This window comes from Formica exsecta, unplaced genomic scaffold (genome assembly GCF_003651465.1).
Source record: "Formica exsecta isolate Colony F162 unplaced genomic scaffold, ASM365146v1 scaffold412, whole genome shotgun sequence".
NCBI classification, from domain to species: Eukaryota; Metazoa; Arthropoda; class Insecta; order Hymenoptera; family Formicidae; genus Formica; species Formica exsecta.
In genome coordinates, this window is record NW_021851360.1 from 23,993 (window position 1) to 41,173 (window position 17,181).

Here is a 17,181-nt window from a genome sequence, read left to right on the forward strand (position 1 = left end):
TTCACAGGATTAGTGATAATTCGGAAGATTCGACACGGGAGGGAGAAACAGTTTCTTATTTCACGATTCCTTATCTTCCTGCGATACCCGAACAATTCAAAAAAATTACTAGGGATTTAAACGTTAGGTTGTCTTACCAGAGTCTTAATAAGTTGAACTCCTTTATAAAAGTACACAAAGACCTCTGCCCCTTGACAGCTCGTCAAAATGTCGTATATAAAATTGACTGCAATGATTGTGATGCCTCTTATGTAGGTCAGACTAAACGACAATTAAATACGCGTATTTTGGAGCACAATAATCACATCAGGAGAAATACGAGCAATCACTCGGTAAATACTGATCATAGAATAAATTTCAACCATAATTTTGATTGGGATTGTGTTAAAATTTTAGATAATGAACCTCAATTACGTAGGCGATTGATCTCTGAAATTCTATACATAAAAAGGCAGAAGAACGGTTTGAATTTGCAGACGGACACGGAATCTCTCCTCGATATGTATTTTTCTGTGCTTGATAATCTTTCAAAAATTTAATTTTGTATGTTCTATGTAATATCTTAACTTATAGATACGTTTATTAATTTTAATTTTTGTTAATTTATTGATTTTTATTAATTTTTTATCAATTTATTATACTTTATTAATTTTAATTTTCATTAATTTATTATTTTTATATCAACGTTCATGAAGATGTGAGGGACCTCCGGTTCTTTATTTTTAATTTTTAATTTTAATGCAATGTATGACTATGTATGACTGATTTTATAACCATGCGACGTTAAATTTACGTTTGTTAGTTTAACTTCTGCGCTGAAGATGACCCAAATGAAGGGTCGAAACGTTCGAAATCTATATTGGTATTAATTTATCACTAATAATAAACAGTTTGCGCACTACGTACCGCGCTTAGCTCTAAATGCCCTTTTCTATTATATTTGATTTTAATCCAAAGAGCCTCTATCATTATTATTTTTTAATTAATTGGGATCGGCGATTTATTAAAAATTTGGCAAACATGACGTAGCCATTAGAAAAATTATTAAAGAAAGACACTAGATTCGTATGGGGACAAGAGCAACAACAAGCGTTTAAAGAAATCAAAGCAGCATTTGATGACGCGCCGGCGTTGTTCACAATAAGGATAGGAATGAGATTCGGACTATTCATGGACGCGTCGAAGACGGGGCTAAGAGCGAGATTATATCAGTACGACCGCGAAAACCCAGACAAACGATATACGATTGCATATGCGAGTAGGAGCTTAAAAAGGGCAGAGAGAAATTATACTATCACAGAACTAGAATGCTTAGCGATTGTGTGGGCGCTTAAAAAATGACATACGATATTACTCGGAAGACATATCAAAATACACACAGACCATAGAGCGTTAAAGTTTCTGACAGCATGCGCGGATGATAGTGCGCGAATAGCGAGATGGATAGCGTTCTTACAAGAATTCGATCTGGAAATAGAGCATATAGCGGCAAAGGAAAATACAATAGCAGATTCCCTATCAAGAATGCACAGTAGGGGGACAGATATAGAAAGGGTGGAAGAAGCAAGAATAATCGCACCAATTAGAAGTAAACCGGATGACGCAGTCGGGACAAGCAACTGGGTAAGATTAATTCAGGAAGAACAGGAAAAAAATGAAGTATTGCAAGAAAAAAGAATGTTTCCGGAGCAATTATACGATAGAAAAGGATTAACAAGAATAGTGACATTGAACGGAGAAAGGATTATCGTTCTAGACAAATTGAGCTGGACGTTAATCAAGAAAATACACGAGTACATACTCCATTCCGGTACAGATAAAGTAATTGACTTTGCAAATAGATACTTTATAATAAATAATATGGACAGGATAACGAGAGACGTGGTGGCATCATGCGAGATATGCCATGCGACCAAGTATTACACGAGACCAACCCGGGGAATAGAGTATTACGTATTACCGGATAGACCGGGGCATACGGTGTCAATGGATATTTTCGGACCTACCCCAAACACCAAAGGGGAACAAATACGTATTGGTACTAATGGACCAATTCTCAAAGCTGACAAAATTATACCCAATGAAATACCAAAAACTAGAGACAATAATGGATATATTATAGACAAAATACTGCACAACAAACGGTTTCCCGGAAGAAATATTAACAGACAATGGGGGCCAGTTCCTGACGGACAGATGGAGAGAGTTTGGAGTGGATATGAGATTTTTCATACGAAAGACATCACCATACAACCCACAGAGCAATCCGGTGGAGCGAGTAATAAGGGAGATAGGACGAATTGTGAGAGTATACGCACACGACGAACAAACCAAATGGGACCGCATAATCGAGAGAGCAGAGAAAACAATAAACGAAACGGAGCACCGAAGTACGGGATATCAGCCAATAGAGTTACACGAAAACATGCAGGAGGAGATAAAAATAGACCCGAGCCTGAAACCCGAGACAAAATTAGAGGACAAATTGGTAGGAATACAAGAGAGAATTGATAACGCGGCAAAGAGGTTGGAGAAAAGAGTCAAAGAGAGAAAGAGGCAAGCGGATAAACAGAACAAAGCGGGACAATGTGACATTATTTCTACGGCATGCGTCGACAGGCTGGAGAGGGAGAATGCAGAGATAGTATATACAATATAACAAGGAGAGAATTGATACCGGAGTGTATGAGAAGGATGAAGGATACGAAAGTAAAGATGGTACGTATAGAACTAGAGACGCATGAAAGGAAAAGGGAAATATATCCTATCGTGCTATTCGGAAGAAGCGAAGCAATCATAATGGGAAGAGAATCCAGTAGGAGACTTACCACAATGCTAGAAGATCAGAAGGAGAATATATATCCATTGGAGAGAAGTGACCAACATATCCAAATCCCAACAACGAAGGCGAATAATAAGGAGAGTGACGAGACGGACGCAGACATTATCCGTAAGAAAGAAACATTCAAATACGTAAACAAATCCAGATACTACTAGAATCTGGAAAGAAAGAGAACTGAATTAGATTCACAACACGACTTTGACAGTGACGAAACGAAAGACAGGGAAGACACACGCGAAGTCACGATAGATAGATGCGAAAACGAAAGCACACAAAATAACTCGAACGTAGACGAGGATAAAAGCCGTAACACCTCAATGATAACACACGCGTCGCGAGGCGATAACAAAATAGACACTGAAACGTGTAATACGGACGCGAGCGAAGAATACGAGGCGGGGAAGGTAAATTCGGACGCGACAACGATAAACAATCAAGAAGAATGTAACGGTGGCGGCGAGCTGTCAAAACAACGCGAGCGTGGTGACGGAGCATGGGGTACACGACACATAGATGCGAACGCGACATTCACGGTGTGTTCGGAAAATAGACAGAGAGAGGCGAAACAGGTAGAAGATCGAACAAAGGAAAGAACGATAGACAATAATAATAGATTAGGAAAACCGCGCGAAATGAGTAGAATTATAGGAAAAAGGCGAGCGCGAACGTTATACGGATCAATAAAAAATATAAATTATAAACTAATGCGATCATTGCGAGAAATCTATCGCGAGGAACGAGCAATTACAAAGATGTTACGCGATCAATTAAATAAAGAAAATGTTAGATATAAGAAATTAAAGCATGTAAAAAAGGTGCGAGCGGAGATACAAGGTGACCAACAACAAGCAATGAAGGAAGGAAGGAAGCGCAAGCGGAACATGGACAAGACCAGACGAGAAATGGAAAAGGATAAGTCGGCTACTGTATATTACGACGAGGTCGACATAGTGAACGGGAAAAAAGAAAAGGAATTCACAGTAAAAACCCTGATGCAGATTAGAGACGAGCGTCCGGATAAGAGGCAAAAGAAAACGGTAAGCGTTGCTTATGAATTTGAGAGTAACGACTTACACGATATAGGAGAGTTCGAGCCGAGAAAATGATGCTGGATATCGGATGGAGTGAACAGCGGAGGAGGAAAACAGGAAGGTGCGAACAAACCCAGGATTACCCAACACTTGGTGGGACACTTCAAGGACACGAGCAGGGGCCAGACCGGGTCAAGGGCGGTTAAACAACAGCCGGTTTGTGACCTAGCTGAGGAAGCATCGCTCGAGGAACTCTTAAAATAAAGAACGAAGGAGGACGACTCGAAAGGAGGCAAATTTAGCGACGAGTCGACGGACAGGGAACACGCAGGAAAAAGAAACTGCGAAGGATCGGAGAAGGATACACCGGTCAAGAAAAAAAGGGGGAAGGAGAGAAGATTCCACATCGAGGACGAAGAAGACGACGATCATCCGACTCATATGGCAGACGACTCCTTTCAAGGGAAAGTTCACGCGAAATACCAAAGGAATTTCGCGCAAACTTTAGAAGGGGGTATGAGATCGGCTGAATTAGGCCCCGTTAGGGAGGGGCGAGAGGTCGAAAGTACGGGCGTCGGAAAGCCCCAGATGCCTGATAGGAAAGATAGCAGCCGAGGAAGGGAAACCAGAAGGGATCCGCGAAGGACCCCGGAGCAGCGAAGGAGACTCCGATGAAACGGGGGATGCTAGGAAGTGCATGCGAACTGTTTAAAGACATTTATTTAGTTATTTAGAACCGTAGCAATAATAAGCGTTACATGATTATGGGTAGTTCGAGTAGGCGCGCGTATGTAAAACGTGATTGGTTGAAGCCGTATTCAACACAGGTGTCGTAACTCGACCAATTTCCTAATATATTAAAAAATAAAACAATAAAGTAAAACAGAAAAGATTAAGAAAGAGCTGAATAAAGCAAAGCATTAAAATATTATATAAGAATCTGTGAAATATATCAATTTTTACCTAACGTCCGGGAGTATCTTATTACGAGCGTGGATCCTAATCCTTTGGGCGTATAAATCCCTAAAGACCTCTTCCTTAGCGGCTAGAGGCACAACATTAATTGGTGGCAGCGCTGGGATTCGCCAACTCTAACAAGATCGACACCTGCAAAGGTCCACAACCACGAGGAAGAAAAATTCCGTGGAATCGACAGAACGAGAGACAGCAAAGGAAACTCCGTCAAACGGTCAACAACTGAGGAAAAGGAAAAGAAAGTCCATCAGGAACTTCGAGTCACCCGAACATCGAGGCGACAACGATAAGCGAAACCTGAGAAGGCGCACCGACCTATCTCAACAGCACGCGACGATCGACGCCCGACGGCCGACACCGAACGAGAGACAATGCTGCTCATCGTATTTTTGTAAGTCGAACAATAAAAAATTTGTAAACGCGTGAATGTCGGAAAACCGAAACGCGCAACAAAAAAGCGTAGCGAATAAATCGTGGCTATTTAGCGAACCAGCGAATAGAGCCATTAGAAATAGCGCAGTAAGCCCAATAAGAGTAGCAGTAGAAGCACTCCGGGACATACGCGATAACGTACGAAGAAATCTAAATGAATTAAATTCAAGCGAGAATTTGTCCGAACCAGAACTCGGAACAAACGTTGTAATCGAACGCGAATTTTCATTCGGCGAATTAGACAACAGTTTAATAGCAAATAATATAGAACTAGATATTGATGTCGAATCATCAATAAGCGCGTCTAGTAGACTAACACACCGCCGCGAATTCTCACTAACGTCATACGATTCAAGTATCTTTGACCCCGACGAAATCTATCGTACTCGAGACATGTATAATTCAAACGCTTCCGCATCGCAACCCATCACATCGGAAGATATCGATGAGGGAATTAAGCGATTACAAGAAGAAGCAAATAGAAACGCGACACAATCAAACGCGCAAGCTCAATACAAACCGCGGAAAGAAACGGACGAAGCAGCCGACCTTAGGGACATATTGCGGGAAATGAGAGAGGAAATGAGACGGGAAATTAGAAGTATGCATGCCGAGATATACGATTTAAAAATGAGAGGATCGCAACCCCGACAAAACAATGAGCATAGAACCCCGCCGGGAGAAAGAACCGAAACCGCGTACGAGTCCACACCCGAAGATGTACGACATCGAAGAGGACGCGGATTTTTACCATTAAAAGAGGCTCGCGGAATGATTCCGGAATTCGACGGATCGCCAAATAAATTGCAAGAATTTTTGAGCGCGACTACATATGCAGTAGAACATATTGACCCATTAGACGAAGTAACGCTATTAGGAGCAGTATTATGCACGAAATTAAAAGGCAGAGCGATGCTAGACTTTCAAACGCGTAAAATTCAAGATTTCGCACAGTTGAAACAAGAATTAGAGGTCTGTTACGCAAGCAAAAAGAGTACGACCCATCTACAAATTGAATTTAACACGCTAAAACAGAAGAACGGAGAAAGCGCGCGAACTTACGGACTTAGAGCCGACAAACTAGCCATGGAGCTATACGAATCGATGATGGAAGGACGTCATCATACAGTAGATAATAAACCAACGCTGCTCATCGTATTATTGTAAGTCGAACAATTAAAAATTTGTAAACGCGTGAATGTCAGAAAACCGAAATGCACAACAAAAAAGCGTAGCGAATAAATCGTGGCTATTTAGCGAACCAGCGAATAGAGCCATTAGAAATAGGGCAGTAAGCCCAATAAGAGTTGCAGTAGAAGCACTCCGGGATATACGCGATAACGTACGAAGAAATCTAAGCGCATTAAATTTAAGAGAGAATTTGTCCGAACCAGAACTCGGACCAAATGTTGTAATCAAACGCGAATTTTCTTTCGGCGAATTAGACAACAGTTTAATAGCGAATAATATAGAACTAGATGTTGATGTCGAATCATCAATAAGCGCGTCTAGTAGACTAACACACCGCCGCAAATTCTCACAACGTTATACGATTCGAGTATCTTTGACCCCGACGAAATCTATCGTACTCGAGACATGTATAACTCAAACGCTTCCGCATCGCAACCCATCACATCGGAAGATATCGATGAGGGAATTAAGCGATTACAAGAAGAAGCAAATAGAAACGCGACACAATCAAACGCGCAAGCTCAATACAAACCGCAGAAAGAAACGGACGAAGCAGCCGACCTTAGGGACATATTGCGAGAAATGAGAGAGGAAATGAGACGGGAAATTAGAAGTATGCATGCCGAGATATACGATTTAAAAATGAGAGGATCGCAACCCCGACAAAACAATGAGCATAGAACTCCGCCGGGAGAAAGAACCGAAACCGCGTACGAGTCCACACCCGAAGATGTACGACATCGAAGAGGACGCGGATTTTTACCATTAAAAGAGGCTCGCGGAATGATTCCGGAATTCGACGGATCGCCAAATAAATTGCAAGAATTTTTAAGCGCGACTACACATGCAGTAGAACATATCGACCCGTTAGATGAAGCAACGCTATTAGGAGCGGTATTATGCACGAAATTAAAAGGCAGAGCAATGCTAGATTTCCGAACGCAAAAAATTCGAGACTTCGCGCAATTAAAAAATGAATTAGAGGTATGCTATGCGAGTAAAAAGAGTACGACACATCTACAAATTGAATTTAACACGCTAAAACAGAAAAACGGAGAAAGCGCGCGAACTTACGGACTTGGAGCCGACAAACTAGCCATGAAGCTATACGATTTGATGATGGAAGGACGTCATCATACAGTAGAGAATAAACGCGCGTTTATTATATGCTATGTTGCAAGAAGCAATAGCAGCGGCCAATGCGGAAGAAAAGGTTAAAGGACCGTCCGCGACCGGCACGCGAAGCAAAATCAATTTTACACCGACCTATAAACAGGAAAAGCAAACGAATGTAAAATGTCAAAAATGCGGAAAAACCGGGCATTACGGTCGAGATTGTCGAACTAGCCGATACGCGAATCGATTTTCATTGCCGAAACCCGATAGACAACCCCGCGTAAATACGATAAATAAATATTGCAATTATTGCAAAAAATCCGGACACGATCGCGAAGAATGTTGGTTATTACACGGACGACCCAATAGAGATCAATCGAGCCGAACCAAACAATATAATTCGCGACCGGAAAATAAAATCGTAAGAGCAACGAGCAAGCGAAAAGGAGATCTAATACTGCGCACAGCAGTGACAAGGAAGACAAGGAAGAAAAGAAGCAGCGACGACCTGCAATCGAATATCGCGTTACACACGTGAAGCGTGCCCCGCGAACGCATACAGGACTAGACTTAGTCGCTTTACCTATGCGAGAATCGAAAAAAGGAAAAATAAATTTATTGTTCGACACGGGAGCCGCTATATCACTAATTAAAGTAAAGCATTTAAAAGACGAAACGCTAATAACAGAAGATAAAATAGCGCTTACAGGAGTAACAGGACATAAGATATGTACAATTGGAAAATTTAAGGCGACAATAACTCTGGAAAAGCGCCGAATCGAGCACACTACGTACGTTGTTAAGGATGACTTTTCGATAGAATATGACGGAATACTAGGAGTTGATTTCCTACGAAAACATCAAGCCACTTGCAATTATAAAACAAAACAATTAAAGGTGGGACAGCATATCTTAAAGCTTTACCCCTATCTAAAAATGACGTTGAAACCAGGTAGCGAAACAATAATACAGGTCGCTACTGATAAGAACACGATAGACGTGATAAAGGCAGAAGAAACAATACCAGGAATATTTATAGGTAATTGCCTAGTAGAACCTACGAATTACTTATGTGCAGCAAGCATTCTAAATACAACGGATAACATAATCGAATTGTTAAGGCCGCAAGTAAGTATAGAGGAAATTGAACGAAGTGAAACAGAAGAAATTAACGTAATACGAACGCCAAATAAAGAGGAAGTAATCCCGCGTAGTGAAAAAGTATTACGATTATTACGTACACAACGTTTAAATAAAGAAGAAAAGAAAATGATAATGGAAATCTGCAAGGATTTTAGCGACGTAATGCATATCGAAGGAAAACCACTGACGTCAGATACCGTCGCGCATAAGATTGCAACGCAAGCAGATAGCTCACCGGTCAACATACGGCCTTACCGCCTGCCGAAGAAGGATAAAGAGGAAGTAAATCGACAAGTCTGAGAAGTGTTAAAAAATAAAATAATCCGACCAAGCACGAGCCAGTGGAACGCACCGTTATTGGTAGTCCCTAAGAAAGCCGATGCGTCAGGAAAACCGAAATTACGAGTAGTCGTAGATTTTAGAAAATTAAATGATCTAACTATAGGAGATTCATTTCCCTTACCGAATATAACGGATATATTAGATCAACTCGGAAACGCCAAGTACTTTACAACTCTGGATTTAGCATCCGGATACCACCAAATTCCGATGGAAGAAGGCGACAAATGCAAAACTGCTTTTTCCACACCTCACGGGCATTACGAATACAATAGAATGCCCTTCGGATTAAAAAATATGCCAGCCATATTTCAAAGGCTAATGAATTCAATACTGATAGCCATACAAGGAATAAAATGCTTAGTCTATTTAGATGACATCGTAATCTACGGAGCCAGCTTACAAGATCATAACAAGAGACTCAACGAAGTCCTACAAAGATTGCGAGAAAACAATCTGAAATTACAGCCGGACAATTGCGAATTCCTACGAAAAGAAGTGACATACTTAGGTCATATACAATAATTACAGAAAACGGAATATCGCCGGATCCAACCAAATTGGAAGAAATGCTTAAAGAAAAATTAACGACGGCACCTTTACTAAAGTATCCAGATTTCGAAAAAGAATTTATCGGAACGACCGATGCATCAGATTATGCAATCGGACCGATATTATCACAAGGAGAAATAGGCCAAGATCAACCAATAGCATATGCCAGTCGAATACTATCGAAAGCCGAACAAAATTATAATACGATCGAAAAGTAACTATAAGCAATAGTATGGGACGTTAAACATTTTCGACCGTACTTATACGGGACAAAATTTACGATAGTCACAGACCATAAATCGCTCGTATGGTTATTTAATGTAACCGACCCTGGATCTCGATTAATTAGATGGAAATTAAAATTAGAAGAATACGATTACGAGATCATACACAAGGCCGGAACAGCGAACAGAAACGCTGATGCGCTAAGTCGACACGTGGCGGATATCAACAGCGTCGAGGAGGATGAGAGCACCGACACGAAGATAACGCGAGAATACACGGAAGACGAGAAGCGACGTATTCTATTCAAATATCATGATGCATCTGTGGGAGGGCATCAAGGAAAAGAGCGCACGATTAATCGAATTCGCCTAATGGCACAATTGGCGAGGATTGACAAAAGATGTCGAAGACTATATAACAAAATGCGAATTTTGTCAAAAAAACAAATAATCGCGAAAAATTAAGGCGCCGCTAATAATAACGGATACTGCCGATAAATCTTTTGAAAAATGTGCTTTGGACATCGTAGGTCCACTAACGATTACTAATAATGGAAATAAATATATTTTAACGTTTCAAGATAATTTAACAGAATTTAGCAAAGCAATTCCGATACCAAATCAAGAAGCCGCGACAGTTGCAAAAAAATTCTTGACTAAAATAATTTTCGAACACGGCATCCCAGAAAAAATATTAACGGATCAAGGAACAAATTTTTTAAGTGAAATATTTAAAAACACTTGCAAATTATTAAAAATCGAAAAGATCCAAACAACCGCGTATCATCCGGAAAGCAACGGAGCGCTAGAACGATCTCACCGGACTCTAGCCGAATATCTCCGACATTATATAAATGCCGATCAAACGGATTGGGACGAATGGATTCCCTATGCGATGTTTACATACAATACAACACCGCACACGGCGACAGGGTTCACACCCTTCGAATTAATTTACGGGCACCGAGCAACATTACCGACGACATTGTCGCAACCGCCTAAGCCCACGTATACATACGATGATTATGCTCAAGAATTAAAAGAAAAATTGCGCGCCTCATAGCAAATTGCAAAGGAGCACATAAAGAATGAAAAAATAAAAACTAAAGAAAATTACGATAAAAAGACGAAAAAAATCAAACTCAAGGTAGGAGAAAAATTCCTCTTGTACGATGAAACAGTTCGCCGAGGACAATCAAAGAAATTGGACTCCCCATGGACCGAACCATATATTTTAACGTTTCAAGATAATTTAACAAAATTTAGCAAAGCAATTCCGATACCGAATCAAGAAGCCGCGACAGTTGCAAAAAAATTCTTGACTAAAATAATTTTCGAACACGGTATCCCAGAAAAAATATTAACGGATCAAGGAACAAATTTTTTAAGTGAAATATTTAAAAACACTTGCAAACTATTAAAAATCGAAAAGATCCAAACAACCGCGTATCATCCGGAAAGCAACGGAGCGCTAGAACGATCTCACCGGACTCTAGCCGAATATCTCCGACATTATATAAACGCCGATCAAACGGATTGGGACGAATGGATTCCCTACGCGATGTTTACGTATAATACGACACCGCACACGGCGACAGGGTTCACACCCTTCGAATTAATTTACGGGCACCGAGCAACATTACCGACGACATTGTCGCAACCGCCTAAGCCCACGTATACATACGATGATTACGCTCAAGAATTAAAAGAAAAATTACGCGCCTCACAGCAAGTTGCAAAGGAGCACATAAAGAATGAAAAAATAAAAACTAAAGAAAATTACGATAAAAAGACGAAAGAAATCAAACTCAAGGTAGGAGAAAAAGTCCTCTTGTACGACGAAACAGTTCGCCGAGGACGATTAAAGAAATTGGACTCCCTATGGGCCGGACCCTACACGATAATCGAAGAGAATTCTGAAGTGAACTACACAATAAAAAGGGGAAGGAAAACCATACGCGTCCAAATAAATCGATTGAAGCCATTTATCGAAAATTAAAGAGTAAGAAAAAAAGAAAGAGAAAGAAAAATGCTCGAACAAAATAAAAAAATAGAATAAATAATAAGAGAAACGGAAATACAAAATTCCTACCTTAACGTCCACGCCCAGCACCGCGACCCAGATTCCACTCCCGCATAGCCTGAAGAAGAGCACGACCACGACCCACAGGGCGAGGCTCAGGGTTGAGAAAGCGACCACGACCCACAAAACGAGGCGCCGGATCCCACCGAAATTCAAGTCCGCGACCCCGATTGATACGGGGCGACGGCGCGTCCACAGGCACTTCCGGCACAAAATCAGTGTCACGATCGACCACTAAATCCGGAAGACCCAGCAACTCGACCTCGCAAACAAGCGCGGGCGCCGAGATTTGGTCCCGAAAGGAACGGGCAAAATGGTCCGATACGTCTGACACCTCCACTAAAGAATACTGACCCCTAAGATAGAGTTTTAAGTAACACTGAAAAATAGCTCGTGACAGTTGGGAGCCATAACACCCGAAAAAACTCAAAGAACCGTTCGCACAACGCGACGAGACAACACGCAAGAAAAATTTCCGTACAGGATTAAAAGTACGAGACGACGTCGGAAGACAGACTGAATGGAAGAGCGAATAAAAAGCCTGGAAAGGGCTAGATAAAAGCAAATAGCCGCATATGCATCCAGAGAAAAAGAGAATGCACCGCAAATGATTCTAAGAAAATATTATAATATAATACAAAGCTTTCTATTACAGGAGTCTTATTGCACGGAGCACCTGTAAGGAAACCGAACCTGATACCCAAGTCGAAATAAAAGAATTTAAATATGAACCGGGTACCTACTTCGAAAAAATGGGCAAGATAAACCAAATCGAGTCCACATGGAAGATGGTGATAAAAATAGACATCGCCGCAATGGACCATCGACATGAACAATTGAGAAACTATATGGCACAGACGAGAGCTCTATGCTACGATAAACCATTGCAAATAAAAATGAAAGAAACCTGCCACAACCTGCTACAAATAGCAGAAAAGGACAGAGAACAAGCAGAAAAATTGCTAAAACGCCTAAAATTTGCGTACCAAGCACCCAAGAAGACAAGACGAGGGCTAATCGACGGTCTAGGAACGATAGCCAAAACACTCTTCGGCACAATGGACGCAGACGACGAAAAAATTATAAAGGAGCAATTAAATCTCATACAAAGGAATCAGCAAACGCTGCAAATCAAATTAAAGTATTAAACGCAACAATTGCGCATGTTGATAATGTTGAAAAAGTTCTGCAAGAAAATGAAGAACAATTCTTAAATATAACAGAGAAGATGCGACAAGCCTGGATACAAACAGAAGTCGGATATGGACAACGAGAGGATCTCGACGAACACTTCATAATATTAAATGCCATAATAAAAGATCTATCGAACGATCTTATGGACATTATCGCGCATCTGACGAACGCGAAAAAAGAGATAATCGACATAAGATTATTACCCATCGAAAGCATTCTAGATAACATGAAGGAAACAGCGTCACAAATACCGCTGGGAACGCACTTCCCATTTCAAATATCTGCAGAAAATTGGAGAACAATCGAAAAGTTCTTAACAATTAGCGCATACTACGATAATACAAATATTTTTACGATTATAAAGATTTCACTAATCACATACCCCGAGTATGAAATAATAAAGGCAATCCCATTAGCTACGCACAAATTTAATAACACATTTATATTTATATCATAGAAGTAAATTAACTGATAATAGCGATAGACGTAGATAGCCGAACGTATTTTACGCCTACCGAAAACGATCTAAATAAATGCGTGCGAAATAATGATCAATATGTTTGCGAACAAAATTATTCCATACATTACTTAGACGAAGGAGCGCTATGCGAAGTACCAGCATATGTACAGTTAGAGACATACACAATCAACTGTAATATTCGACACATACACACGAATACAACCATATAAATAGCGCTGAGTAATGCGAACTCATGGTTATACTCTACACGAGCAAACCAACCGATCGAAATAACGTGCGAAAACGACGCAACGCGAAAACTAGAAATAAAAAGAAGCGGACAAATCACATTAAAGGAAAAATGTAAATTAACGACGCAAGACGTCATAATACGAACAAAAAAGCCCGCGATAATAACAATCGTACAGACAAATCTACCAGATTACAATCTTACGATGATACATGACAAACGAAACGAAAAAATACTGGACAAAATTAGACCGATAAAATTACGAAAAGTCATTAGAAACCCGACAGAATTAAGGGACCTAAGCGAAAGACTTGACGAAACAAACGAAGACTTAAATAACAATTATTTTACTACTAACGAACACATTATATATCCCGTAGCTTCAAGTTGCACAGGAATAATAATAATCCATAGGCGGGAATACGGCAAGTAGAAGCGTCGTTGGTAGGGAACGCTACGGGGCTTCCCTGATGTGCGCCGAGGGTTCCCTAATGCCTCATCCACAGCATGACTTCATCGTCTGCATACCAACTTGGTTGCATCAGCCTTTGCAGCCGTTGTTCTCCGGGCTTCCCTCTTATCTTGTCGGCCTTTTGGATAAAAGTATTGATCGACGGCCGACTTGCATCACCATGCACAGTTTAAGACTCTTATAAAATACTGCTATGAATAAAATATTATTTCCTTATACTCCTAACTCCTTACTGCTAGTTATAATGTTAATATAAAAATGCTGCTGTGCGATAAAGAAGTGGACGTGGGCGAGAGGAGCCCTGCGAGATCGAGGTGCAATCAAGACAGACAACCGACAGAGAAAAGACGAGCGACTTGACGACACTGTTTGTTGGCTTAAAATGGACAGACTGTATTTCAATAAATAAATAGTTTACAAATGTTTCGGCGATAAGATTTCTTCTAATCTTAATCGATTCCTCGCTCCGGCGAGCGACCGGGAGCGTGGCGATAGTCTCCACGAGCGACGGATATATTGCGAATACCGCAAGCGACGGTAAAACGGCGCGATTCAGCGAGCGACGGAATAAACGGCGCGTTTGAATTGCGAGAGATTAATTGCGAGCGACGAGAAATCTCTTTTATTCGAATCGGAAACTTCGCGGTTCGTAAGCGAGAGTACGAATTAGAAAAGCGAGTAACTTTTCTTTCGCGAGAGTTTAACGCTATATTCACACACTGTCTCGGATAAATCTCGATCGAGTGCGCCCGGCGGTTCCCCGAGAGAGCTTATATACAACCGTTCTTTTGCGGATTCTAGAACATTCTATGTGTTTTTTGCGAAAGATCGAGCCTGCTATTGTTTGCGATGATTAGGAAAAATAGAACGTTGTTATTCGCATTTGTTTTTAATTTCGGCTCTCTCGGGTGACCGCTGCGTGCCCCGCTTTGAACGGCACGAGCAATGCCACGGGCCTGGCGTGATTTGCTGACCGCGGCTGACGAAGCGCGCTCTGATTCGCGGAGAGCCGCGCGCCGTGCAAAATGTCCGCCAGCGCGCCGACTTATGAGCGTGATTAAGCTGCGCTTTGCTATCACGCTCGTTATACTGACCGTGATTGTTTATAATTAATTCGATTTCGAACATGCTGCCCGCCTCGTATGGCGTAGCCTACGAAATTTTGGCTGGTTGCGGAATACGCCGGAGTTGAGAGCGAGCCGATTTTCTTGCGGCCGAGTTCGGCGTCTCGGTATGCGATCACACGGCGCGAGCGTGACTCGGGTCGATCACGTGGCGCGAACGTGACGCTGCTGCGATGGAATGTGCTCCCATTTATAATTTCGGCAGATCGTGCGACGCGTTACGCTGTATCGTTCTTGCGCATAAGTGTCGTGAATTTTATCGGTTGCTCGGTGCAAGTGATTCCGAAAGCCGATAACCGCTATCGCGCGCTTATTCCCGTTGCGTCGCGACGATATTCTCGCGACGGTGTTCGCGGTTGCGTGTGGTATTGTGCGGTGGTCGCGGTGTCCATGTGAGCAGCTGATTGTGCCGGAGTTTCGGTTGGGCGCACGCCGGATTCGCGTGAGAAAAAATGTTGACGCGCTTCGCGGTTTATTTTAATATGATCGTGATTATTATTTTTTCTTTACAGGGACGTCGAGTGGCGGCGTGCGTGCGATTCGCTCGCTAGTCCTCCTGCGCGACGGAGTTGCTCTCCGGCAGGAGGATTATTTTCGCGATCGGTCGCGTCAGTTCCGAGGCGGCGGTGCGGATCGTGACTATGCGGATTTGACCGTCCTCTCCAGGATGCACCCGCGTGATCCTGGCCAGAGGCCAACGCGTCGGCGGGATATTGTCACTGCGCAGGAGACACAGGCGACCGACTCGCACATCGTCGCTCATCGCCCACCACTTCGGTCGTTGGAGAAGCGAGTGGAGGTACTCCTAGGACCACCGGGCCCAGAAGTGATCGCGCATCCTCTGGAGTTGCTGCCATCTGGACAAGCGGCCAATTGGTGTCTCCAGGAGGCTTGGCTCGGGAAGCGCGTTGAGGGCCGATCCCACTAGGAAGTGCCCCGGTGTCAGGGCCGCCAGATCGTCCGGGTCATCAGATAGTGCCTGGAGAGGCCGAGAGTTCAGGCAAGCCTCGATTTGCGTGAGGAGGGTGCTCATCTCCTCATATGTTAGAGTCGTCTCGCCCAGCACTCTGCGGAGATGGTGCTTGAGCGACTTCACCGCTGCCTCCCAAAGACCGCCGAAATGAGGTGCTGCCGGGGGGTTAAAGCATAATTGAATCCGGTCGCTGGCCAGCTGATCGGCGATGTGGCGCTGTTCCGGGTTGCTGGCGGCGAAAAACGCTCGGAGCTGCGCGTCGGCGCCGACAAAGTTGGTGCCGCAGTCATTGTGAAGGGAGCGACAGAGACCCCGCCGAGCCGTGAGCCGCCGCAATGCTGCCAGGAATGCTTCCGCGGTGTAGTCGGAGACCACCTCAATATGCACCGCCCTTGTGCTGAGGCACAAATATTTTGACATTTATTATTAACTTTATTTGGTAAATAAACGTTTGTTACGATTCGTTTACACACATTTCGTTTGCACACAGTTCTTTTGCGCACAGTTCTTTTGCGCACATTCCTTTTGCGCACATTCCTTTTGCGCACATTTCTTTTGCGCACACTTCTTTCGCGCACAGTTCATTTGCGCACATAAATTTTAGTTTTAAATCAGAAATAGGTTTGGGTTAGGTTATATCTTCCGGAAGCGGAGCCCCCCAAGGGAGGGGGCGGAATCCACTGTGTCCACGCATATACTTTACAACGCGAAACAAGATCCCTATAATTGTTGTGTGGATGGGAAAGTGTGCAAACGAACTGTGCACAAAAGAAATGTGCG

The 17,181-nt window shown here is 42.5% G+C and overlaps 2 protein-coding genes across 2 annotated transcripts; one reads left to right on the top strand and one right to left on the bottom strand.

Moving 5' to 3' along the window:
• The first annotated feature begins 5,125 nt into the window (after window positions 1–5,125).
• Window positions 5,126–13,932, top strand: LOC115240113. Its single transcript, XM_029815082.1, has 2 exons — window positions 5,126–5,239; window positions 12,584–13,932. Exons 1-2 carry the CDS (start codon window positions 5,220–5,222, stop codon window positions 13,074–13,076), a joined length of 513 nt encoding a protein of 170 aa, XP_029670942.1. The 5' UTR covers window positions 5,126–5,219; the 3' UTR covers window positions 13,077–13,932.
• A 2,301-nt stretch (window positions 13,933–16,233) lies between these two features.
• On the bottom strand, window positions 16,234–16,821 carry LOC115240111. Its single transcript, XM_029815080.1, has one exon. It carries the CDS (start codon window positions 16,819–16,821, stop codon window positions 16,234–16,236), a length of 588 nt encoding a protein of 195 aa, XP_029670940.1.
• Between the last annotated feature and the right edge of the window lie 360 nt (window positions 16,822–17,181).

Excerpts from the sequence above, each read along its gene's own strand:
- LOC115240113 (XM_029815082.1), top strand. The coding sequence starts at position 5,220 with ATGCTGCTCATCGTATTTTT. Across the intron at positions 5,240-12,583 it reads ATGCTGCTCATCGTATTTTT|GAGTCTTATTGCACGGAGCA; the intron begins GTAAGTCGAACA and ends TTTCTATTACAG.
- LOC115240111 (XM_029815080.1), bottom strand. The coding sequence starts at position 16,821 with ATGTCAAAATATTTGTGCCTCAGCACAAGGGCGGTGCATATTGAGGTG.